We start from the raw sequence: 26,197 nt of genomic DNA, 5'->3' as shown, positions 1-26,197 counted from the left end.
CGCTGGCGGCCGCGGGCGCACGCAGGCCGGCGGAGCGGGCAGGGGTGGAGCCGGGCTCCGGGGCGGGGCGCGGGTGCCCGGGGGCGGAGGAGCCGGGAGGCGGGAGGCGGGAGGCGGGAGGCGCGGGGGCCGTTTAAGCGGCCTCCCTCCCGCCCCCAGCCGCCCGGTCTGGCCCCGACCCTGTCCCGACCCCCGGCCTGGCCCACTCCAGCCTGCCCCGCCGAGCGGTCCGCCGGGCACGCGGGCGGCCTCCGGAGCAGCCCAAGCCCATGAGGGCCGCGCGCCCTGCCGCCGGCGCAGACGAGACGGAGCTCCCGGCCCCCGAGGAGGAGCGGAGGATCAATGCGGTTCAAGAATCGATTCCAGCGGTGAGAGGGATGGCGCCCCTGCCCCGCCGGCCGTGCCGGCAGCGGGTCCCCGATCCCGCCTCGTCCGGCGTGGGTCCCGGCTCCTCACCTGGATCCATCCCCCCGCGGATCCCGCGCCTTGGCCGGGGACCAGCTCCCCGGGGATTCCCCGCCCTGCCGTCCCTGGGCGATCCCCTTCCTCCCAGCATCGGGATCTCGTGCCTGACCCGGGTTCCCGGACCCCGAACCCCGAGCCTGCCCTCCTCCCAGGGGATTCCACTGCGCACCCGACTGCATCCTGCCGACCCCCATCCCGGCAAGTGCTCGTGCCTTGCTCTATGGACCCAAACCGCAGCCGCAGACGCCGACCCCGGTTCCGCCAACCCCGGCTGTGGCCTCCACCCCAAATCCCCAGCGTGGGGGGGGCTCCCGGGGCGCGCGGAACAGGGGTCGGGTAGCCGCTGCGCCCTGCAGTTTGATTTGTCGTAAACCGGGGTGCTGGGCGTTTTAGTGCTTTGTCTGTGATCGGTCCTAGCAACAGGGAAACTGAGGCATGCTCCACTGGGTTAGCCTTGCCCAGCCAGGTCCGGGCCTTGCTGGTTCTCTGAGCTTGCTGGCTTAGCGTCCAAGGGCGGTGCTGTGTTGGGCACTGCGAAGGGGCAAGTTAGCATTCGGGTGGTAAGAGCTGCTTTGAGGCGCCTGTGTTAGGAAACGAGGAGGAGGAACCGAGGAGGCGCCACCGGAAGGTTGGCCGGCAGCTCATTCACTGGAGGGCTGGTGGGAACGCCAGCCTAGGGAGGCACCGTGGCCTTAATCCCGACTCGGGTGTCTGCCATTTAGCCATGGATGGGGGCTGGCCCATGGTTCCGAGAGGAAGCTCTGGGCTTTTTTTCTAATTCTTCTTCGTTTAAGTGGGTGAAAGTTCATCTCCCCTGTGTTTCACTCTCCATCCTTTGTCTGAATCTGTCAGCCGTGGCCCCATTCCCAGACCTTCACTAGCAGGCAAGCTTGGTGTGCAGTCATGGGAATTTGAAAGAAGACAAGGAATGCATGAAATCCTCCAAGGAGGTTATTGTTGAGGTTTTAGACGTTGCCTTTTATTTCAGAATTTCAAACTGTACTTTTTTTTTTTTCTTTCCAACCCCCTAGTATTCCCATGCCCACTCACCCATTATGCTTCTCTCATTCCTCCCCCCAGGCCTCAAAGGTAAAGGAGCCAAAAATGCATAGGAAGAGTTGGGGTGGACTGTGCCATTAGAAGGGTGAATCAGTTTGAAGATTTGGATTAACTTCTGAATATTGCTCATCACTCAGGGTGTTGAATGCCTGGCAATATTCCCCGGGTGGGAACATGGTATCAGTGCTTCTAAAGGCAAAAAAGAACCATGATGTCTGGCTTTAGAACTGAAGTCAGGAATGAAGATTGGAGGGGTCTTAAGGGAGAAAGGAACCTGCATTCAGACATGATTGGTAAAGCCCTGTGCATGTGGTTTGTTTGATTTGGTTTTACTTCTTTGCACATCTTGTGCTCTTCCTGTTTTCAGAGAACAGTGGAAATATTCTGTGAAATTACCCTTCCTTATTTGATTGAATTTGTATTTCTTTCCTGTCATTTGAATTCTCCTTTAGAAAGAAAAAAAAAGCCCCCCCTTTTTTTTGCCCAAACATTAAAACAAATCTTCAGAAAAATGAAAAGAAAAAAAAAAAAAAAAACACCTTCATTTAGGATCCCACTATCTCAGTTGGTTGAACTACTTTTTGCTGGATGCTAATTTATCCAGCCCTTATTATCAATGTAGTAATGTGATTTTGCACTCCACTTCTTTCATTTAAAAATGAAAACTAGAGGTATTTTCTTTTGGTGTGGCATAGACTTTGTAATTTTCTCAGTGACTGCACAATAGGAATGGATATTTAACATATATTTTTTGGATGGCATCTACACCTACCCTGATTTTCTCTGAAGATTGAATGATCACGTAATTGCTTGTTTTTCTATTACAGACTAGACTGGAAAGCCATTTCTAAGGATAAATTTGTACTTGGTTATGAAGCCTGCAAATACAAATTAATTTAAGAAAAATCCTGGTTTTTGTGGTCTACAACATTAAAATGTTGAGAGTGCTATTCATCACCCCTTAGAGCATTGTCCATTATATATCTTTTGAGCATTCAGAAAAGTTATAGGCAGGTAAGTTACAGAAAAACTGGAGGGAAGGACATACTGTCTTTGAATGCATGTGTCTGCTTCCCCAGATAGATTTATCGGTACTCCCTTGAAGAGCATTTGATTGCAGTAAAAACATTTCATTAGGCTGTAGTTTGTGGCTGTGCCTAAATTACAAGAAATGAACACCTTGCTGGTTTGTTCTTAATAGAAACTTGGTGGTCATTGTGGCTTTGGATAAACTTCTATGGTTCTGCCATTTCCGCAGAAGAAGGCTGTAAGGAAGTGTAGCCCACTGTGCTAAGCGGAGGGTTTTATGCATGCATGGCTTCTCAAAAAGTTTAGGATATGAAAAGTGCCACTGGGACACAGAGCATATCTTCCACATTTGAGTCTCACTCCACACCCTCCCCCCCACCCAGAGTCATTTTCTCCCTATGGCAGCATCCCTGACTGATCAGAATAGCTGCTAACATTTATTGAGTACTTACTTGTGCCAGGCAGTGGCTGGGTATTTGCATATTACTCATCTCCTTCTCAACTCTAACCCTGGAAGATAAATGTTATACCCATTTAATGGAAGAGCAAATCGAGCTAGAGAGTAAAAGGGAACTTGCCAAAATCACATGGCTGGGAAAGGGCAGACCCATTTATTTCAACTCAGTGTTTTGTCCCTCTCCACCACCCACTGCTGCCGGTTCGCCTGTTTCTGTCTCCCTGCCCACACCACAGCATCCGTGTGTAAAGCGCTGAGGCTGAGGGTCCACAGAGCCTCAACTGTATTGTGTTGGTATATATATCCCTTTCTCCAGCCTTGCTACTGAAAATCCAAGAAGGATGCTCCTTTCCCCAGCCCCAGCCTTGTGATCTGATAACCTGGTAAAGTACCTGATTCGTGAGCATTAGGATGTCTTCCAGGACAGCCTGTTGCCTTTTTTTAAATTTTATTTTATTTTTTATTTTTAAATATGTTCTCAGAACACTGAATTACAGGCATGGAGTAGTCTTCTTATATATATGCCTCTCTCTTATTCAATAATTAAACTAAATGCCTTCTACCACTATCATCACCTCTGGCAGTGGACACTATTCCTGAACACCACACCACGCTCACGCATAAACTGGCTAATAATAAGGTGCTGTGTGTCGGGGTTGCCTTACGTTGCTCCGTCAAGTGATGTTGAAAGAGCCCTTGGAACGTCCGTGGTCTTTGCCTTTTCATGAGACTTAAGGTTCTTTTGGCCCTAAAACTGCCTATTTCTCTTTATTTACATACATAGCCTGTTGGATCCCCAGTGAAACTAATTGACAAGGGGATACCTCTCGATTAAGACAAAATAGTTAAGCGACAGCCAGAATTTCTATTTATTCACTCAACACTTACCAAGTTCCAATAGTAAGCTGGGCATTGTGCTTGGGATTGGAAAGAAATGGTAAACAAGAAGGGCTTCGTGGAATTCACATTACCATGGGGAAAGATGAAATAAAAAATACAAAAGTGGGGAAAAAAAGCCCAATTTTTACTAATTCTGTTAAGGGTCCTGGTGGGGTGGGGAGGGCTGAAATGATACTTTAGGTAGGATGGTCAGGAAAACCTCTGAGGAGCTGACACTTGAGCTGAGCTTGACAGGTGAGGAAGGTTGAACCTTCTGGAGAAGAACGTCAGAGGCAGAAATAAACAGCAAACACAAACGCCCTGAGCCAGACAAGACCTTGGTGTTTTAAGGAGCAGAGAGGAGGTGGTGTAGCTGGAGGGTGGAAAGTGGGAGGAAGGTGGCACCTGGAGGCTGCAGCAGTGGTGGGGCCCAGGCCACCAAAGTCAGGTTTTAAGCTAGAGTTGGGGTGTGTGCTATGATCTGGTTTTCATAGACTATTGTGGCTGCCAAATGAAGAAGACAGTATATGGGGGGACAAGTAGGGAGACTGATGAAGAGATTTGTGTTTTATAGATCAGAGAGGTCGATGTCTTGATGTAAGGTGGGGTCTGTGGAACTGTCTAGAGTAGGCTGATCTGGAATATACTTGGAAGTGGTATTGACAACACTTGTATTTGGAGAATGGGGAACACCTAGGAATCAAAGACAGCTTCTGGGATTTGACCTTGGGCCTCAGAGATCTACAGATGAGATGCGGATCTAGTCTCTCAGAAGGCCCAGTGCTTTGGGCTATCTGTTCTTTCTCTCCAGAGTTTTGAAATTTTGTCACCTTTCTCCGTGAGTAAGGGAGAAGCGAGAGAGAGTGTTGAAGTGAGGAGATGAGTGAACAAACGTGACTAAAAACTTTATAGAAGTGTGGTTCCCACACCCAGGATTAAATCGCCCTCCCTCAAACCCAGTAAAACACTCTGGAAACTCTCTTCTAGGGTTACTCTGCCTGAAGTAGAGGCAGCTTCCATAAATGGGCACTGTTTTCCATAACACTTGAGGACCTTTCTCATTCTTTTTGGAGGAAGAGAATAGAATAGGTTCCTTGTGTGGGCGTTGATTTGCATTTTACTTCTGCCTTTCCATTTAGGTCTTAGGAACGATTTCTTCAGGAGGCTATGTTGGAGGCTTGATTGTACCCCGCCAGATCAGAGACAAATGGACAAATTGCACTGTCAATTTCCCAGCAGAACATGTTGTGCCATGGTTTTCACTGAGCCCCAGACAGTGATGGGCTCCTCGCAGACTTGCTCTTCGCTGGTCTTAGAAGCAAATCTGGCTCTGTCCATGAGAGACTACCTGAAGTTACATGGGTGGGATATTTTTCTCTACAACTTACGAGTTTATTTTTACCCTGAGTGATTCCGGGTGGGCAGGGACTAAGCTGTCATAAACATGGCCACCCAGCTTCTTTGCTTTTAGGAGAAAATGTGAAAGTCTATCCCTGTTGCTGTGTAATGGCTTGACTATTTTTAGATTGGGCTGCCAGAGATATAAATTGCTATTTTAGTCCTCAGCCTGGTGGTGGGTAGACAAACCCTACTTACTGCACCCTAAACAGAACACTCTCAATCTACCCTCCACCATCTTGTTCTTTACCCTTTAAAATTACTAATAGGGGGGCACCCGGGTGGCTCAGTCCGTTAAGCATCAGACTCTTGATTTCAGCGCAGGTCATGATCTCATGGTTCATGGGATTGAGCCCCATGTCCATGCTGACAACATGGAGCCTGCTTGGGATTCTCGCTCCCTCTTTCCCCTCCCCCACTCTCACTGGTGCTCTCTCAAGATAAATATTGAAAATATGTGTGTGTGTGTGTATATATATATATATATATATATATATATATATATATATGATTCCTAATAGGTTATGTGATTTACAGCTCTGTTATGTCTCGGGGTAATGATGAGGTAGATCCTTGAATGCTTGGGACACTCTGAAAGCATTCTTCCCAAGAGTGCAATTATTTTCCCCTTTACTAATAACAGCTCTGTAGCAACACTCTTGCCCCTTAGGAAATTAGTAAAATTATTTAAAGGATTATCAGGGGAGAAAAAGATTTATTTATGTATGTGCGAGAATGTCTTGGATAAAATCTGAAGCTGTTAACTGCACGTTTCTGTTAAACAGTTTTCAGACCATCTGGCGAATTCCATTCAATCCGTACATATTCTGCACACGAGTTAGATAACTAACTCATTGGTGGTGCAAGTGAAATATCTTCACTGTCCCAAATTCATTCCCCAGTGGATTTTCCCTCTGAACTCTGTATTGGGTTAACAGGAACTGCTGTCTTCTTTTTTATTTATTTGCTCTAAGGATAACAGGCCCTTTTAATTCAGGGAGAAAATGCTAGTCTTTTGTTCCTAAGCCAGGCACTGATTAGGATGCCTTGACCATGTGCTTCAGCCAATTTTTGGCATCCTGGCTCTGCCGTTTGGTTCAGCCTGGTACCATTTTTCATCATGGCGATTAATAAGGTGTGACTAGTCAGAACTCATTAGTGGCAAATAACAAAATCTCCCCCCTCCCCCATCTTAAACTAGCTGAAGCAAAAGGATAATTTATAGTGCAAAGGCTGTTGACATCTTGCAGGCTCCAAGCCCAGGAATGCAGTGGCGCCTCTGAGACCTGCATGCTGTTGGGGTTCTTTTACCTCTGTTGGTTTCTCTGCATCTGCTTCTTTCAGGCAGCCGCTTTATCTGCCTGAATTTACATCTCCCCTTTTCCAACAGAACAGACAGAATAAACCAGCATCCCTCAGAAAACATGGCACGGGTGTGGGTTGGATTTGGGGAGAGCCTCACCTACACACTGAAGTGGAAGAATGCTTCATGGTTTTCACTGTGCACTTGTTTCCACAGAGTTGGCCCAAAGGGAAGTGTGGAATGTGGGTATGTATCTATATGTATAACAGATATTGGTATTTAGATACATACACATATTTGTGTGTATATATTTGTTTTTTTTAAGTTTATTTACTTGGGGTGGGGAGGGGGGTGGCAGAGAGAGGAAGAAAGAGAATCCCAAGCACGTTCCGCACTTTCAGCGAGGAGCCTGATGCGGGGCTCGGACTACGAACCATAAAATCATGAGCTGAGCTGAAGTCCAACACTTAACTAAGCCACCCAGGCGCCCCAAGTATGTCTGAATTGTATAGCCAGAGTATCAGGTAGTAGTCATATATTTGGATTTGGAAGCAAACTTTTAATTCAGGAAGAATGCAGGTAAAAACATATCTCTTGTTAGGCAGCCTAGACACGGCCCAGCATCATTTATTTAAGCTCTCTGTGCTGGCACAGGTAATACAATATAGGGAAACCAGTTGGATGGGCCTGCTAATTGTGGAATGTAGCGTGTAAAGATCGACATGTATAAAGGTTTATGCATTTTGAGAGAGAAAATTGAAACCTTGTATTGTGTCCCTTTTCATCGAATGGCAGTTACAGGCATTTAAAGTTTAGAAAAATTCCCTTGTTTTTTTCCCCTAAGATTTAAGATTTGGTTGTGCCTTTTTTTTCTTTGTAATTTTTTTTAGCATGGGGGTGGGGTATGAGTTGAAGGGGGTGGATAGGGTTTCTATTTGCTTTTGGTTGTTAGAAGGTTTTTCTTTTGACTAAACTGAAAGAATACTTAATCCAGTGAACTAAGGCATTTGCTTTCAGATCATGGTTGTTGGCTCAGTTTACACCTGTTTGGTGGCTTTGTTTTTGTTCCCGTAACTAGGTATTTCCAGCAGTCCCCTCTGCAATTAGAATGGACCAAACAATATTGGCAGCCTTCCCCATTGTTCTTCACACGCTTTGAGCTTTTTCACGTGATGTCTTTTTGTTTGGACAGGTTCATGAACCACCGGGCCCCAGCCAATGGCCGCTACAAACCAACCTGTTACGAACATGCTGCTAACTGTTACACGCATGCAGTGAGTATGCGTTGTCTGCCTTTTGCATCCTTCCCAAAGGGCCCCGGTGGGAGGGCGGGCTATTATCTTTAGTCCCCTCAGCCCAGTTAGTTGGATGTGCCTACCTCTGTGACCTTTGCTCTCAGGATATCAGTGCTGGGTCATGTTACCAGAAACTGTGAACATGTCGAATGCGTTGAGTGCTCTGATCTACAGTCAGCAATGTCCGTCCTAAACTGACTTTCTCTGACAAGATCTTCCTTAAAAGAGCAATAGTAGTAAGTACTCTAGTTATGGGAAAACCAAAGAAAACTAATTTATGAGGACTGTCACCTCTGAAATGAAGTGACTCACCCTTTCAAGACAATCCGCTGTGTTCGTGTGGCCAGGAGAGTTGACGGTTTTGATGAAAAGGGTGCTTTTTCTTACTAAATGATCCCTTGAAACAGGTAGGCACACCGTCCCAACCTCTGCAGTGCCCATATTATTCCACATCTTGAAGGAAAAGCTGATTTGATCCCTAAATTCTTAGTGAACTTTTTTTTTCCTTAAAAAGCAAAACATGCTCATTATAAAAAACTTATAAAATATTGAAGAATATATAAGAAAAACAAAACTACCCAGACATAAATTAACACTTTGGTACATTTCTTCTACTTGCGTGCTGTGTTCAGGAACATGTATTTTCATGGTTTTCCTGTTAACGTATTATTGACATTTTCTTGTGTCATTGTGAATTTCCTTTTATCTATGGCTTCATTATTCCCTTTGAAAGTTGCATTTAGTGAGACTTTTGAAGGAAAGATTGTGGCTGCATAGTCTGAAGATACGAAATAGAGAAGGAGGCCAATTTAATCCTTTCATGACCAGTGTTTAGAATAGGCTAATGTAATTATTTTAGACAACGTTAGTACAATACATAGGTTACATACATATGTCTTAAGAATTAAATTTGCCTGAATTCCAGTTGTGCCTTTTCATGTCTTTAATCTTCCCCAAAGAATAGTTCTAGTATTTTCTGTAACAAAACAATGATGCCAAATAACCCCCAAATAAACTTTGTGGTTTCCAGTGGACTCCTTTATAATCTAATAGAACAACACCATTTGGTCATTCCTTAGCATAAATCAAAGTTTATAAAGCATTGGTTTTATGTACTGTAATGATGGAATTCACATATTACTTAATACTGAGACATCATCTTCATTTATCACTGAACGTCCTTGTGCCTTAGGTGCTAAAAAGACTTTTATTTAAATAATTAATATGCTTGAATCTAGTTAATGAGAAAAATTACTAGCTGACATGCTTGCCCTGGATTCTGTAGAAGAGCTTCAATAATGAAATTTGGAGTAACCTCTCTAGTGGACAGTCTCCTTAGACCCATGGCTTCACTTCTGGGGAACAGGAAAGATTCAGTGGAATTCTCTAGACTTGATGTGACCCCTGTCTTCACTTTAGTGACACACTTATGTAAAGTGAGCTTTCACCAGAGGGCCAAAATGTTTAGAGTACCAACTTGGACTAAAGAATGCACACCTAATTTGATTGTCTCCCAAACCTGCAGGATATCCAGCTTTTATTCTTGACCAGATGTTCGATGAATTTAACAGCTAAAAGTAAATTATTACTTCTGAAGATAATTGTCCATAGACCCATAAGAAAAAGTTGTGTGCTTGTATGTGTGTATGTAAATCTAGGGCAAGATTAGGATATAAGGAATATAAAAGCCTGAATAATAATTTATGTGGCCTGTTCCTTCACTCATTGCTCCAATATATATCCATTATTTTTTTCTATTTACCAATTACAAAACACTGATGAAAGTTACAGGTGTAGTGCCTTGATAATTTCCATACCACTGATCAATAAAAGTAATCAATGAAGTGTTTTTTACTTAGCATTATATCGAGCACTTAAACTACTTAAATATCATAGTTTGGCTATAGAGATGCACAGTTCACCTCTAGGAATATTATTTGCTAGAGATGGACCGGATTGGTCCCTTGTGTCTTCTGGGTATGTCATAAGTTAAGGAATACTTGTAAAAAACAAAGTTAGGGAAAAACTGACAAAACCTCCATGTTAATTTTTTAGAAGAGAAATGTCACCTTATTAAACTTTACTAAACTGTATCCCTAATTTTTGAATTTCAGAGAGCAGTAACATTTCTTCCATCATCATCATTTTATTTAAAGAGAGGGTATTTTAACATGAAAAAGTAGAAAGGACATAATCTCAGAATAAATGAAGTTCTGTCTTATGAAGAACTTACCTTATTGTCTTTGATTTTTCTCATACTATCTGGGCCAGTGAAAACTTCAGCATTTGAATATTTAGTGCTGATCTTATCTAGGGGATAGGATATTTTTGTTGGAAGAGGGCAAAAGTAGGTGATGGGGGTGTGGAGAGAAGATTGCTAAATTTTGCATTCTTTGCCAGGTACGTGTACTCTAATATCTAATAAAGTAGTTTATTTTTTCTTGAGGATGTGTATTAATATAAAATGTTTGCTCCTCTTCAATTTTACTGAGAACCTACAACGTCTCTAAAAAGATGGAGTCTTTAAAAGAAAAAAATTCACTAGTCATACTCATACTCCTACGACAGACATTGAAATCGGTGTCCATGTGGAGTGTAAACTATGGTACAGGAAACAAAAATCCCTGTAAGGTTCTGATTTCTTAAAATTACTCGAGTAGATGAGAGGAGAGTGGATTACCCTTGCTTACTTGAAAGGTGCTATTAAAAATGAAATAACCCAAAAATGCTTTCACTTTGCAGTAGTTCCCAAATTGGTGGAATGATCCAAACTAAAAATCGGGACATATGACTTGCACAGTTGATGTGTGTGTGTGTGTGTGTGTGTGTGTGTGTGTGTGTGTGGTGTGTGCATTAGGATACTTATTGACTCGATTCATTGGCTTAACCCTTCGCTGAAATATTGACATGTCAGTAGTTCATGGGGGAAATAGGAAAGAACATTTAAAAGCAAGACCTCCCTGGGAAATCTGGGTGTATGTATGCTTGGCATTTGAATATTTGAAGTACCTACTCAAAATCACATTAGACAATAGGATGAAATCTGTTCTTCCGTGATGAAATCAGGATAAAGAACATCTGCTTTGCAACAACTGAGTAATGTCACATCTTTTACCACTGACTTCAGTACCTGCTGGTGGGCACGGTTCCTGGGCCCTGAGCAGCCATAGCTGACAACTCAGTGTGGCTCTGGTGAGGATTATCCAGGAGAGGCAAATGTTTAAAATTATCTTTCTAAAATTGTCCCTGCTAAACCTGTGTATTTTTAACAAAGGTCTCAATTTAGGAAAACCCAGGATATTTACTTTTCTTTGCCTTTCCCTCAGTTCCTCATTGTTCCGGCCATTGTGGGCAGTGCCCTCCTCCATCGGCTGTCTGACGACTGCTGGGAAAAGATAACTGCATGGATTTATGGAATGGGCCTCTGTGCCCTCTTCATTGTTTCCACAGTATTTCACATTGTATCATGGAAAAAGAGCCACTTAAGGTACCGTGGATAGCACGCTATTTCAACAGATCAGAATAGTCGACTCAGGTTAGCCTCCTGTACTGGCATGTTTCGTCAGGTTGAAGCAGTAGAGGAGCTAGATGTCTTCTTGCCTTGTATTCGGGAAATTTCCTATGGATTGGACATACTCTGAGGACCCCCATATGTATCTAAGAAAGCTGGCCTTTCTCAGAAGCCGCCGACAAAACCGCACTGTTTCCCCAGGACTTACAATGTGGAATCCTGAGACCTCTTAATGTTGTCGGGTGCACCAAGGATGCCCTAAGAGCGCAGCAGCTGTGGGGTAGTGACAGAGTACAGTGAACTTGGAGTCAGTCCAGCCCTGCCACTTACTCGTTTGGAAGTCCCCTGACCCCACGGAACCTCTGTCTTCATTACTAAAATGAGACTAACAATGCCTGACTCGCAGGGTTCTGTGATAGGTGAATGAGACAGTGCATGCCAAAATCATCTGAAAATTGCAAATGACCAGGACTTTGTAATGTAAGGAGATTTGCTACAGTTTGGGTTTATTGTCTTGCAAAGTTCAGCTTCCAGAATTGGGTGCTGTGTATCTGTTCAAACAGAGTTCACAGATTTTGCTACAATTAGCTGTCAGGTACTTTCCAAACCATACCAAGCCCGTTAGCCTCCCAACGAGGACATAAAAGCATTCCTCCTCTGGGTGAAGGATTAATTTGGGGGAATACAAAAGATGCAGCACACCATTTAGTTGCTTATGGAATAGATTCTGTACAACCCCAAAGCACAACACTTCTCAGAAAAGGAGTATTCCAAGCAGACTTAGAGTGCTTTAAAATAATAGAATATAGCTTTCGGTTTTACAGAATGTCCAAAGAAAAAAATCTCAAACATTCAGACAATCCAGTATTTAAGAACAGCGTTTGAGGTTCGTGAGATGATTACCGGTCTCCTTATGTGTGGAGTCATAGTTTCATAGCAGGAAGGATTCTTAGGGGTCATTAATCCAGACCCCTTAATTTTCACCAAGAGACACTGAGGCTTAGAAGTGGTCTGCCTTGCCCAGGTCAGTGACCCCCAGCAGTGTCTGATCATCCCAGACCTCTGACTCCCAGTCCTGAGGAGTTTTTCACCACACCCTTCTCAGTACTGCTTACAGTTACCAGCCGGCCACCTTTGCCTAGAAGGTGGCAGTTCCTTGGGCCAAAAATGAAACCACAGCATCGGATCATGAGGGCTTGCTGAGGCATACTCACAAGAGAGTCCCAAAAGTACCTGTCTCTCCAGCACACACTGTCACAGAGATCAGAGGCCAGAGCACTTCGTTATTGTCCTGGCACAACCCAGTGCCTGTGGTTGTCTCGGCTGTCTTGGCTTTGATGTCTAGACTTCTGAATCAATAAAGAGTTGTAGATGCATACTTGAGTATTCAGGGCTCCCTCCCAGGGGCCGGAGAAGAAGGTGTAACAGAAACCAGGCTCTCTTGAACCTTGAAATAGCACTGCTAGAATCATAAGCCACGTGTGGATTTTTGCTCTGTCTTAATTTTTTTATAGATCCAAATATAGCCTTAATTTATAAAGGCAAGGGAATGAGCATTTATTGAGTACCTACTATGTGCTAGATACTATGCTAATGAACACATGGTCCACGTGATCTCATTTAATGCTCACACACACTCTATGATAGAAATGTTGTTATGTCTATTTTCCCTGTGTGGAGAGTAAGGGTCAGAGAAGCCGGTCATGGATCTTGAATAACATTACAGGTCTGACTTTACCTTCTGTAACAAGAGCCTAATAATCTAGAGAGCAGAATCAGAAAGGCCTCAGACCTGGCTAGGAATCACAATCATCCAAAGAGTTAAAAAAATAAAATAATAATAATAAGATTCTTCTCTTCCCTCCATCCCCTACCCCATGTTCTAGCCCTTTTATACATTACAATCTTCTGGACTGGAGTTTGTGACTATTTTATTTTATTTATTTTTTTTTTTTCAACGTTTTTTATTTATTTTTGGGACAGAGAGAGACAGAGCATGAACGGGGGAGGGGCACAGAGAGAGGGAGACACAGAATCGGAAACAGGCTCCAGGCTCCGAGCCATCAGCCCAGAGCCTGACGCGGGGCTCGAACTCACGGACCGCGAGATCGTGACCTGGCTGAAGTCGGACGCTTAACCGACTGCGCCACCCAGGCGCCCCTGTGACTATTTTATAAGCTCCCCAGGTGATGGTGATACGCAGTCAAGTTTGAGAAGCATTAATGTAGTGTAAGCCTTTGAGACCCGTGACCTAAATTATTTTGCCTTCACTAACATGACTAACGCTAACCGTGACTAAAACGTCCTCAACTTGCTTTGGTCGACATTGTGTGTGTGGTGAGGCAAAATGTAACAGTAGCACTCCACCAAATCACAGCTCTCACCACTTGGACACTGAAAATGGATTCAAGACGATGCAGTGCATTCACACTTTTAAATCACTTCAGTAAAGGGCAGGTTCTGTCTAATCCATTTGGGGACTAGACCTCAGTGAACCAGATCTTTGTACACGTCCTGAATTTTCAGTTTTGGAAGGAGGAACTCATTTAGAAATCCAGGTGGCTACCTGCTTGCAGCAAATATGCCTCTTAATTTTTTGTTTATTTGTTTTTGTTTTTGTCATTGTTGTTCCTAAGTTAGTTTCTGAATTTCCTTTATTACAACGTATCATCTACATTAAGCTATTTGAAGTGAAACATTCTTTGAAGGTATTCTAAAAAGGCATGAAAAACCCCTTCACATCCTGCACTATGACAGGGGTTGAGGGGTGGTCTGCCCTCGAGGAGTTTTCTTTCTCAGTTACATAGGCTCTAAAAGAAACGGAAAACCTCAGAAAAGACAGGTTTTGTTTGTTTGTTTTTTAACCACTTTGGAGTTCCTGATTACTCTATCTCAAATATGGTGAGTATCGCATGTGCAAGCTTAAGAGTAATGTAAAGCTTTTACTTGTGGCTTCATAATATTAAAAATACCTTTGAAAGCCAAGTTATAACTGCCCCAAGGAACTAGAACAGGAATGGAAATTACAACACGGTGGAGTGATAACCCATGCTGCCAGTCTGAAACTTTTCTGAAAACTTGCTAACTTGTTTTTCCCCCACTAGGACAGTGGAACATTGTTTTCACATGTGTGATAGAATGGTTATTTATTTCTTCATTGCTGCTTCTTACGCTCCATGGTAAGATACCTTCTTTGTATTTTTGAAGGTAGCGTTTTGGGGATAGAATTTCTGTCCCCCTTCCCTCCCTTCCTCGGGTCCCTGCCCCAGCCCCCATGCATATGCCCCCCACCCCACCCCCTGCCAGTACACATGCATACATGCTTTTTTAAATTTTTTATTTACTTGGGTCAGATTGCAGATTTTAAGGGGAGAATGTTACTGCTGTTCAGAATACATACCTGGCACTGGGTTATTCAAGAGGAAGCGCTAAGAACTTGTTCGTAGGTAGCATTCTGTCTTTTGAAATATGTCACCCTTGCTTTCCACATTCTTTTTCTGCTTTTGCTGCTGTTCATAATACTTGGACATCTAATTGTTTGAGTGGAAATCTGTAAATACGTGTGAGGAAAACAAGCTCGCTTTTGAAATTTACCATTTTCAATTCACTTCACAGCACGGTAGCTACTATATATGGAGTACATGTCTTACTTCTTTAGCTTATATGAGTAGAAGAACTAAACAAATTAGCTGTTTAAAATATCTAGTATTCTGGCGCAGTGGGTGGAGCGTGTGACTTTTGACCTCAGGGCTGTGAGTTTAAGCCCCACACTGGGCATACAGATTATTTTTTTTTAAATGATATATTAAAAAAATATATACCTAGTATTCTCTTCATTTTTTTTTTTTTCTTTTTATCTTTCTGCTCTTTTGGTACAGATGAGGTAGAATCTGTTGTTGCCTTGAAACCTAAATTAAAGGAACATTCGATTCCCTCTACGAAGACATGATCCAGTTTTAAACACTCAGAAATTCATGTTGTGCCATGAACTGCTAGGGTCACTAGAAACAACAGGCCTCTACATTCTGACTTACGCAGCATCCATCATTAAAAAGAAACCTAATTGTCTGTTGGAGTAAAAAGTGTGTTCCCTCTCTAATACTTGTCACTAAATTATAGGTCTGTATCATATTGGAGCGAGAACAGTTACAGGCTTTGGAGAAGTGCTCCCCAATTTAAGTACATAAAATTTTTTAAAGTTGGCTGAGGAATCAAATATTACAGTAAGGAACTTGTTTTCATGTAGTTTTCAGTAGGCAGGTGGTGCCTTTTCCATCTGGAAATAATCGTTTCGTAGCCGTAGCCAATCAGAATAACGTTTGGTTTTCTTCTCGTGTCCATTCTTAATATGAAATGAGTACAAATGAATTTGCAGCATCTTAAAACTCAAGCTTTACAAGAGTCCACAGTTAAAATTCTGACAAAATGTCTTTCATAACATACGTTGGGCTAATTCATGTTCTCTCTTGGCCGAGAGATTGGTAATGCAGGTACTTGGTCTGTGTATTAGGTATCCGCTGTGGGTATGTGATCCTGGCTCAGGATTTTGTTCAGGGTTCTCATTAAGCTCTGTAAGCGGTCCGCTTGCAGATACATTATCAGAATTGAGCTAATCTGACAGCAGTCTGCCTCATAAGGCAAGTCAGGCATCACAGGTGTGATGGGACTCACTTCATACCTCCTTTTAGCTGGTTCTGTTTTTAAACCACAGTGGAACAATTCGAAGTCTTAAAGGTCGACTGACAATTTTATCGTTATTAACTTTGCCCAAACTGCCTGAATACTTCCGTGGCATGTTGGATGCCTTTTCCTCCCGGTTTTATGCTAGCGCTTGTTCCCCCAGTTTTCAGGCCTAGAGGAAAACACGGGTCCTGTGAATTCCCTTCATTTATCACTTCTGTTCTTTGTTGTCATGTTTACATTTTTTAGGTTAAATCTCCGTGAACTTGGACCCCTGGCATCTCATATGCGTTGGTTTATCTGGCTCATGGCAGCTGGAGGAACCATTTATGTATTTCTCTACCATGAAAAGTAAGAGAACGTAATTTACATTTGATAGTTTAAAAATTAACTGCCTAAATTTTATCGACATTACAACATAATTTGCTTTATATTTGCACTTCAAAATAGTAGAAATACATAAATAGAATATATATTGCTTTTAACAAATCTTTGAAACCATTTGGTATTCGTTGTTGGTAGACAGATTGCTGTGGAAAGAACTGAATGGCACACGTGTGACAGGAAGCAGTTGAGGGACAATCCTCAGGTGACTGGCCTTATCAGCGAACTTAGCCTTATTCTCTGTAATCTACGCTTAGCCCATGAGAAAAGTAATTGCTTCTCAAGCTTTCTATGAAGATTGAGGATAACAGATAAGAACAACACTTATCTAGACAGGAACCCAGAAGATGTTCCAAACTAAGCTTCCCTGAGAAAGGGGATATTTGGAGAGGCATTCTAATCACAGGGCACATTTTTTAACCCATTATTCATTGCCCATAGTCAGAAATGTGAAGCAATATAAAAAGGAAAGCCTATTGAGATTTAGCATGATGGCTCTAGAGGAGACCTTCAAAGTCATCTATTCCTGCCTCATGGTTAAGAAAAAAAAAAATGAGAACATTTAGGATGTGCATCAAATTAGCGATTCATGTAGAATTAGGACCCAAGTGTTCTAGTTCTTGTTCCATGGCTCTTTTCATTACTTCAGATGCCTGAATTGGAGAAACCCACAAGCATGAAATCATTGTCTTTGAGTACAGTTTATTAGCTTACCTGTTGTTGTTGGCAGAATGGCTCTCAGAATCGAACATGTTGTGTTTATCACAAAGTATTAAGTTATTTTCTCTTTTCAGAAGAAAATGGTAGTTTTCACTAACTTCTGACTTTGAAATTCACTTAAATGCATTTTTTACTACAATTAGCAATTCTGAGTGGTGTTATGTAGTGTATATAAATCCAAGAGAACAGTTTGCTTCTTGGGCCCGAACCCCTAACTTATATCCTTGGATCAAATAGAAAGTAGAGTAAAACAACTATCTTTTCTCCTATTCCAGGCTTCCTAATGTAAAGCAAACCCACAAACCCATTCTTCCCCAGGTCCCTGATAAGGTTACTTCATGGTGGACTCTTGAGTATAAAACATGGAGAATGAGATGTGAGTCACCTATGGCCATTCGGTTGGGCAGATATTAGGGAGTGCCTAAAGTGCCAGGCACTGTGGTAGGCTTTGCACATCCAAACATAAATGAAATTTGGCCCCTGCCTCCAGGGAACGTAGAGCCTCCTTTGATTAGGCTGAAATGCAAGTTAAATTTCAGTGGAGTATATTTCTTAGTGTTTTCGGACATTCTGTAGCCTCATGGGATGAGCCTTACAAGTTGGGAGTTTGTGCAGATGAAAAATAAAGAGACAGAAAACTACATGCTCTTCATTCCTTAGGGCTCCTGCCCCTCCACCACTGATAAACCTGGCCCCATACGGCATCCCTGTCCTGTCCATCATGATAATTTCAGCTTCTTGTAGCTGTGGATTGGGGCAGTAATGAGGGCAAACGCTGGGAGATTGGAAGCGGGAAAATGCATGGTGGATTGGATGCAACAGTAACTCCTTTTGGCAGAAAACATTTTCCAAGTTGCTAATGGAGTTTGATGCCATTTCAGTCCTGAGAGGAATGCTAGTTCACTGTCACTCAACTATAGTGTTTTAATCAGAGCCCTAATGGTCTACTGGGAAAATATGGTTCATTGGGATAGTTGAAGACTTTGCATTTCTCTTTCAAAAGAAAAAAGGGAAAGCTGGTATGGGACTGGACTAGGTATTATAGGAATACATAAAATGAACTGCCTTTCTATCCTGCAGGTATAAGGTGGTTGAGCTCTTTTTCTATCTCACAATGGGGTTTTCTCCAGCTTTGGTGGTGACATCAATGGTAAGAAATGGCTTCATAATTTTAGTTATTTCACCTAATTTCCTTTTTAATTGCTGGGATTCTTCATGTGTGTATAGATACGATATGTAGTTTTTCTTTCTGAAATTATGACATGTCCATTAATTAGAGACTCCAAAGAAAAAGTATGTAAATAGCAAAGCGCCAACAATCTGTTTTAGCTACTGTTTGGAGTTTGGAGAAGTTCTACACTGAAGTGTGTTTCTTTCCATATGGTAATCTTCTGTATGTGTTTCTTTGGATAACCTCATGGGTTATGTTATCTTTTGGATAACCATAACCATAACCCATGAGGTTATGGGTGGAGGGGTATTTCTGCCCGAAATGGTGTCTTAACCCTAAATCCACAGAAGAGGGTAAATTTTTTTATGTCTTAAAATGAAAAAACTATAAATTACTGACTTTTTAAATCCTAAGAATTAGAGGGACCAGAAGAGCCCAGTTGTGTGAACATTTTATTTAATATTTCCCAAAAGTCTTCACTTTTACTTTCCTTTCACTTGGTTTTAAGTCAAATTATTTCTCTTTCTTAGAAAAGTGCTTTTTTATTTTAACTTTGCTTGAAAATTTCTTTTATTTTTTTTTTTAATATTTATTTTTGAGAGAGAGAGAGTACGAGCAGGGGAGGGCAGAGAGAGAGGGAGACACAGAATCCGAAGCGGGCTCCAGGCTCTGAGCTGTCAGCACAGAGCCTGACGCAGGACTCAAACCCATGAACCATGAGGTCATGACCTGAGCCGAAGTTGGATGCTTAACCAACTAAGCTGCCCGGGCGGCCCTATCTGTTAATTTTTTTTTTTTTAAGTTTATTTATTTATTTTGAGAGAGAGAGACAGCTCGAGTCTGGGAGGGGAAGAGAGAAAGAATTCCAAGCATGGTCCACATTGCCAGTGCAGAGCCCAATGCAGGGCTCAAACTCGTGAACTATGAGATCGTGACCCAAGCTGAAATCAAGAGCAGATCTTAACTGACCGAACCACCTGGGCACCCCTCTGTCAATCTGAAAGAAAAACAGCATTGTGGCCTTGTGATCCCATCCAACTGGTTACTTTGTGCCATTAGCTTAGTGCCATCAGCTCCAGTATCCTACGCTCTACACTGTTTGGCATTAGCCACTATGTTGTTAATTAAGGAACTCACACTGTGTCCAGTTTGAATTCTTTTCTCAGTCTATAGAGGTCAGAAGACTTGTGTCTACCATTTCACTCCTGAGCTCATGGGCATATTATAAGAATGTACATAGCTCCTGCCCTGGTCACCAAAATACCTGTTAAAGGTTTAGGAATTACAGGTTTGCTTGCTGTTTTTGGTAATACGTCTTATGAGAATGTCACAAGTTGTGTTTCTTTAGGATTAAAGAGCTTTATGGTAGCTTTAATAATTACCTAGCATTAGAAATCCATATAGTTTAGCTGGTAAAGGTAACAGGGAGTAGTGAGGGGAAGGAGATGAATAATGGAAATGAGAAAATCTGCCTTGCAGGCCATCTCGTTGGAGGGCAAATCAGGACACCCAAAACAGTTTAAGCAAGGTCTGTATGTGTAGGTTACTAATCACTAGAGTAGGACATCAAATAAATTCCCTCTGGCTACCATAAGAGCAGGTTTCTCCAGTATTTTTACTAGCCTAAATCTTGGCATTCTCACAAGTTGTACAGTAGTCAGTGACTAATGTTTATGATAGCCAAACAGGATAATCCTCGCATTTCCCCCCATAGACCTTAGCACCAAGCAGGAAACTACAATTCATGTTCAATAAGAAACTCTCATGAAGTTTTTATGTCTTTGGGGAAAGTGTAGGCTGCTGTGGGAGCACATGAGCCAAGCACCAGAGGAAATGGTGTTCAAGCTGATTCATAAAGACAAAAAAGGGCCTAGAGATAGTAAGGATGATACAAGTGGAAGAGGAAAGAATGTAGCATGAAGGGAGCCCTGAGAGGAGAAAGCACTAACACCTTTGAAGAATTGAAAGTAGTTCATTGTTTGGAACATGAGGGTGTGCACCTGTTTGTGCCTCTGGGCATGAGGCAGGTAAGTGTGCAGGTAGCACAAGTCTTGTGATAAAGCTGGAGAGCTAGACAGAGACCAGATCAAAAAGAAACTCATAAGCCATGTGAACTAACAACAGTAAGACTGGACACTCTAAGCTTTGGTTCTGGTCAGAACCAAATGACTTATTCTTATGCCATAAAGAATGATATAAAACTGGAAAAAGTAGATGAAACAACTGTTTCTTGGTATTGGACTCCAGACACGGGACTGTATTCCTTGAGGGAACAGAAACCAAAAGATGAGCCTCAAATTCGCCCCAGTTTTCTCCCTGGGGACACTTTCCAAACTGCGACAAAAGAAAGGGGAGCCAGAAAGCAGCAGTCAGCGTGGAAGAAACAGAAATCAGCATTTCAGCTACTGAGCCTGCTGCAGTTTTGGGGTAGGATCCTGGAAAGGAGGGAGCTTCATAGAGAGGCATCTCCGGAAATCTACAAAGGGGTTTCCCTGAATCCTTGCCCAGATACTAAGCTGGATTTGCACAGGGCAAGACTCTGCATGCCCAGGTCAAGAGTAGCTATTGGAAAGCTGTGAGATAGGTAGAGATTCCAGAGGTGCCTGGTGCTGGAAGATGTCAGGGTCCAACCAGCCAGAGTGGCCATGCTGAACAATTCAGGTGTTCAGCCGAACCTAGAAAGGTGACCTTCGTGTCTTAGGAGAACTGCTCTAGGTCTAGAGTGAGGACTGCCCTGGAATTGCCACAACAAATATACCTGATCCTCTGTACATAAACTGCCTACAGAACAAAACTCAACATTCCTAAAAGGAAGACCACAGAATCTGTACTCTCAACAGCTTGCGTCCATTTATTCAAACAAAGATTAGTAGATAAACAAGAAGCAAGAAAAGGTGACACCACACACCTAAGGAAAAACAAGTCGATAGAAACAGATCCAAAGAGGACAGAGATGTTGAAATTTTACATACAAGGACTTCCAAACATAATGAGTAAACAAATGAAGAATCTCAGAAAAGATATGGAACTATAAAAAAGGAACCAAGTGGAAATTCTAGATTTGAAAATGATATGTTAAGAAAAAAATTCATTGGAGGGTTTAACAGATTAGATACTGCAAAAGAAGAGATCCATGAACTTGAAAATGCATAGACATGCTACAGGCTGGGGGAAAATACAGCAGTTGCTTTCTCTATATGTATCTGGTAAAAGACATGTATATGAAATATATAAAACACTCCAAATGAGTAATGAGTAAAACACTTGAACAGGCACTTCACAAAGAAATGTACTCAAGTATCCAGTAGGCCCTTGAAAAAGTGCCCAACACCATTAGTCATCCTGGAAATGAAAATTAAAACCTCAGTGTGCTACTAGAATATATCCTGTAGAACTGTTAAAATCAAAAAGACTGACAACACCAAATTCTAGCAAAGATGTGAAATAACTGGAGCCCTAATTCATTGTTCAGGGGAGTATAAAATGGTATAACTATTTGGAAAATTGTTTAGCAGTTTATTATAAAATTAAGCATAAACTTATGACTCAATAGGTACTACCCATCAGAAATGAAAACATATACAGAAAGACCTCCATAAGCCCCAGATGGGAAGAATTGATAAACAAATTATAATAAATAAATCAAGGGAATGCTAAGTGGTAAAAAGGAAGGAATGATTGATATACATAAGCACATGCAGGAATCTCACAAATACAAAAAACAGACATAAAAATGTACATACATTATAATTCCATTTATGTGAAGTCTAAAACAGATTTGGTCTGTGTTAATGCAGTAAGAATAATGGTTACCTAGGTGAAAGAGATTGTCCAGGATTGGGAGGGGGTGTTGGGGTAGTTATCTATCTTGATAGGAGTATGGGTTAGCTAGGTGTATGCATTTATCAAAACCCATGGTGTTCATGTAGTATTTATGCATTACACCCTGTAAATTAATCATCAATCAAAAAAATGACCCATCCCTCCCACCCACCCACCCCACCTCCCCAAAAGAATATAAGCCCCAAAAGAATATAAGCTCAGGAACCAGACTGCCTTGATTCAAACCCCATTCTGACACTTAAAAACTATGTGGCCTTGAGCAAATTATGAAACCTCTCTGTGTTTTAGTTTTCTCATCTGTAAAGTTGGGATAATAGTACCTAATTTAGGGTTGTGAAGATTAACTGAGTAAATATATGGAAATGCTTCAAACAGTGCCTGCTGTAACAAAGTAATGACATGGGTCATGATGAAAATGTGTTTTAGGATTAACTATGTTCTGGTTCTTTGAAAGTTGATAAATTTGGTGTCTTAGGGAGCTATCTAACAGAATGTTATGTCAGAACCAACCTGTATACTTGGCTTGGTCTCACGCTTATTGTTTTAGCAGAAAGAAAAGAAGAGTGGTATCTTTTGGGCAGTGACCAGCTCTATGACTTTGTTCAGGCTACTTCATTCCTCTGGTTTTACTCTCTTCATCTCTAAAATGAGGAGGTTGTGTTATTATGTTAGATGAGTGGCTTTTACTGTTTAGGAATTATATGCCTCCTTAAAAATGTGATGAATACTTTCTAGAAAAAAAAATGCCCCTAATGCACATACCAGAGGATTTTGTATAATTAATGGATATTAATTGCTTTGTAACCTTTAGGAAATGATAAATGTGTGGTATTGGAATTTTTTTGTTTTGTTTTTTTTTGTTTGTTCTGATAAAAATCAATCTGGCTGACTTTCCATCTTACCAAGGTTAATGAAAAATCTGGAATCAGTCGATTTGGGTTGGCTCCTTCCCCATCTTTTGATCCTACAAAAACCAGGGGGCTTATGTGAACTTTGAAGAAAGGACTGATCCTCATCTGTGGCCCTGGGTCCTCATGCCTGGTTCTTGGCTCATGGTTGTCCATTGCTGCCACTGTCTAGGCACATGGGGCCCCTTCACGTTGGTGGCTGCATTAGAGCTTTCCCACGCTCCCTGCTGGACTTGGCTGCAGTCCAAGGCTCCAGGGCTCACAAGGTTGCAGTCATCAGTGCCCAGGCCTCTGGGACACCCACACACCTGTCCCTTTCCAGGGCCTCGCCACAATCTGGCTTAGGTTTCCACCACCTTGCAGAACCTGAGACTTTTCTATTCCTAGTCCTCAGGAATCCAGGGGACTGACTTGTTTCATCAATCCACCCCCCCGCCCCCCGCCCCGCCCCGCACCTCCACCAAACCCTGCCTCTGTTCTCTTTCCCTCATTCACACAGACCAGTTTAATTTTGAAGATGGGCTGAGGTCTTGGAAAACCAAGAGCAACCTAAAAATTCTCTTTTTTATGTTAAAGCACAAAACTTCCTGCTAAGCTAAGAAACGCCCAGGCTCACAGACAAAAAGGCCTGGCAACATGTAGAAGGTTAGGAAGTATGTTATCCTTAAACGCTCTCTGATCTCCGAGGTCACATGTAGCCCTGATTTCCTGTGTCAGCCATAAGGAAGCTGTAAGCTCACACAAGCAGGGGGGAGTCTCAGAAAAGGAATCGGTGTGGTCCAGCGTTTGAGGAGGATAAGGGAAGTGAAACCCCGGGCCCAGATGTAAGTTCTAAATGGAGTGGTGTGGCCGTGCCTTAGTAGGGAAGAAAGCTCTTAAAGGAGAAGATGAAAGCCAAGGATTATACTTTATTAAAATGAATTCCCATGTCTGGATGTGATTGTAATCTGCTTCAACATGCTGTAGATGAGTAGAGTGTGGGTCCCGTAACCCGACTGCTTGCTCCGGTCCAAGATGGTCAACCCCCAGGGTAAATCCAGGTTGATGGATGAGAGGCTTTTAAGTTAAGTTCATGATTACGGACCGGGATTCAGCCTGTGCAGCTACTTCATTGTCTAGAAAATCAGCAGGCTCAGGGGGAATTGCAATTATCTCTTTAGTTTGTCACATCGAGTAACATCAAAACCTCTTTCTCTTTTTCCTCTGTTGACAGAATAACACTGATGGACTTCACGAACTTGCCTGTGGGGGCTTAATTTATTGCCTGGGAGTTGTGTTCTTCAAGAGTGATGGCATCATTCCATTTGCCCATGCCATCTGGCACCTGTTTGTGGCCACGGCAGCTGCGGTACATTACTATGCCATTTGGAAATACCTTTATCGCAGTCCTACAGACTTTATGCGACATTTATGACCAATCTGTACTAGGTCTCAAAACCAGTATTATTTCAATTATGGCACTTGGGAGTGGGGTAAGAGCCGAAGGTTGCACAGAGGGAAAAAGACAAACAAAGACAACTGCACTGACTTCCTTTATATCTTTTGAATATAATTACTGTGAAAGTATAAAAGCTGTGTTCTGGAATTTCCCTCTTCACAGCAGATAAATAAGGTAGTGAATTAATTATTCATTCCATTCCACTATCATGAAGGACTCTGGATAGACTTGGCCAACTGATGTTTACAAAACAGAATTTTGTATTTTAATTTTACAGATTTTACTACATGATTTTTCTAAATTACTAGGTCAGGTTGTAAAAGTCAGTGCAATAACAAAGCTTCCTTTTTACGAGAAAATTGTTTCTATCACCTTCCCATTAGCTGTGTGAAGAATCATGGACAGAACCTACACTACTTTTACCATGTTTCATCTTGGCATAACATGGTTATTTTTTAAATAGAAAGTTTCGTTTTTTGTAAATTTTTAAAGAATATTTCATCGAAGCGCATCTCTGCGGTTCCTCATTCATGTGAATTTTTGCAGCAAGCTGTCAACATTCCACAAATGAACAAACATTATACCTCTTCTGATAGTTTTATTAAGCATAGAGAAATTGCCAATTTTTAAAAACTGCGGTTTTCCAAACTTTTCTGCCAACCTCTGACTCTGAATTCCATGCTGCTTTGGGCCATATACTTGACCTCGTTTGGTTTACCAGTGATAGAAAAGTATTTTGATATCATTAACTTTTTCAAAGGACTCAACTTTTTCTCTATGCCTTTGCTATGTGTTCTTCAGGGTCCCTTTCAACAGTGGATGAGCATTCATGTCTGTGTTACGATGGTATTATTGGAGGGGCCATCCACACGAGACTCCTGAAGAGTGTTATGAATTACGGTGAATAGTGGTACTGCCTGCTTGGTGCCCGTCAGTTAAGTCACTGTCACTTAGCTTACTATTATCAGTTTGGTACTCATTTTCAATTGTGGAACTAGATGCACAAATTCACATTCCTATCTTTCCCCTGCATCTCCTGATTTACTTTTTTTCTTTTCCGTAGCAAAATATCTAAAAGCATTGTTTGACAGATAGAAACCCATGCACCTGTAGTTCATGGGTTATATCCTAGCTCAGTGGAGTGGTATTTAATATATCATTTTTGGTTTTTGCCCTCAGTGTCTTATATTAAGATTAACCTTAGTTGCTTTGTTTATTAATCTCCTGTTGGTGTTTTAATAAATGAAATAACCTTGCCTTTAGAATGGTGCTGGTATTGACTGTTTGCAAGTACTGGTTTTGATCAGTGGAATAGTTGGTTTGATGAAACATTTAGGCTTACTCATTGAAGTTTTGTACTGATGCGGCTTCAAAAGAGGGTTTATTTTGGGTGTGCATATGTAGAACTCTCTCATTTGGGAAGAACTGGTATTTGCTGGTGAATTCTTAAACAGGCAAGGTGCCCAGTGATAACACCAACCAGACCACCCCTACCTGCATGATTCTGACCATCCTGATGCCTGTGGTTTTGTGTGTATTCTGTTTTTAATATATTAACTTTTGTGAATTTAAAGTCTGCTCAAAAGTAACACTGTCAAAACCACTAAAATGTATGTAAAAAATTGTGCTGTAGACTAGAATAAACTTGTTACTTGGA

General features: G+C 42.0%; 1 protein-coding gene across 4 annotated transcripts; it reads left to right on the top strand.

The window, feature by feature from the left end:
- On the top strand, window positions 1-26,197 carry MMD (monocyte to macrophage differentiation associated). 4 transcript variants are annotated; one of them, XM_053892536.1, is made up of 9 exons: window positions 1-368; window positions 5,029-5,251; window positions 6,678-6,836; window positions 7,783-7,864; window positions 11,212-11,372; window positions 14,501-14,575; window positions 16,326-16,427; window positions 18,261-18,330; window positions 24,316-26,197. In XM_053892536.1, the coding sequence occupies exons 2-9, from the start codon at window positions 5,097-5,099 to the stop codon at window positions 24,514-24,516; spliced, it is 1,005 nt and encodes a 334-aa protein (XP_053748511.1). In that variant the 5' UTR covers window positions 1-368; window positions 5,029-5,096; the 3' UTR covers window positions 24,517-26,197. The 4 variants fall into 4 exon arrangements, with proteins under 4 accessions (XP_053748511.1, XP_053748509.1, XP_053748510.1 ...); XM_053892534.1 differs by lacking the exon at window positions 24,316-26,197 and adding an exon at window positions 17,456-17,556 and having other exon boundaries at window positions 21-368; XM_053892535.1 differs by lacking the exon at window positions 6,678-6,836 and having other exon boundaries at window positions 34-368.

Source organism: Panthera pardus, unplaced genomic scaffold (assembly GCF_024362965.1).
Source record: "Panthera pardus isolate Hobbes unplaced genomic scaffold, ASM2436296v1 HiC_scaffold_3, whole genome shotgun sequence".
NCBI classification, from domain to species: Eukaryota; Metazoa; Chordata; class Mammalia; order Carnivora; family Felidae; genus Panthera; species Panthera pardus.
The sequence above is the reverse complement of the archived record's forward strand: the minus strand, read 5'-3'. Positions and strand labels throughout refer to the sequence as shown.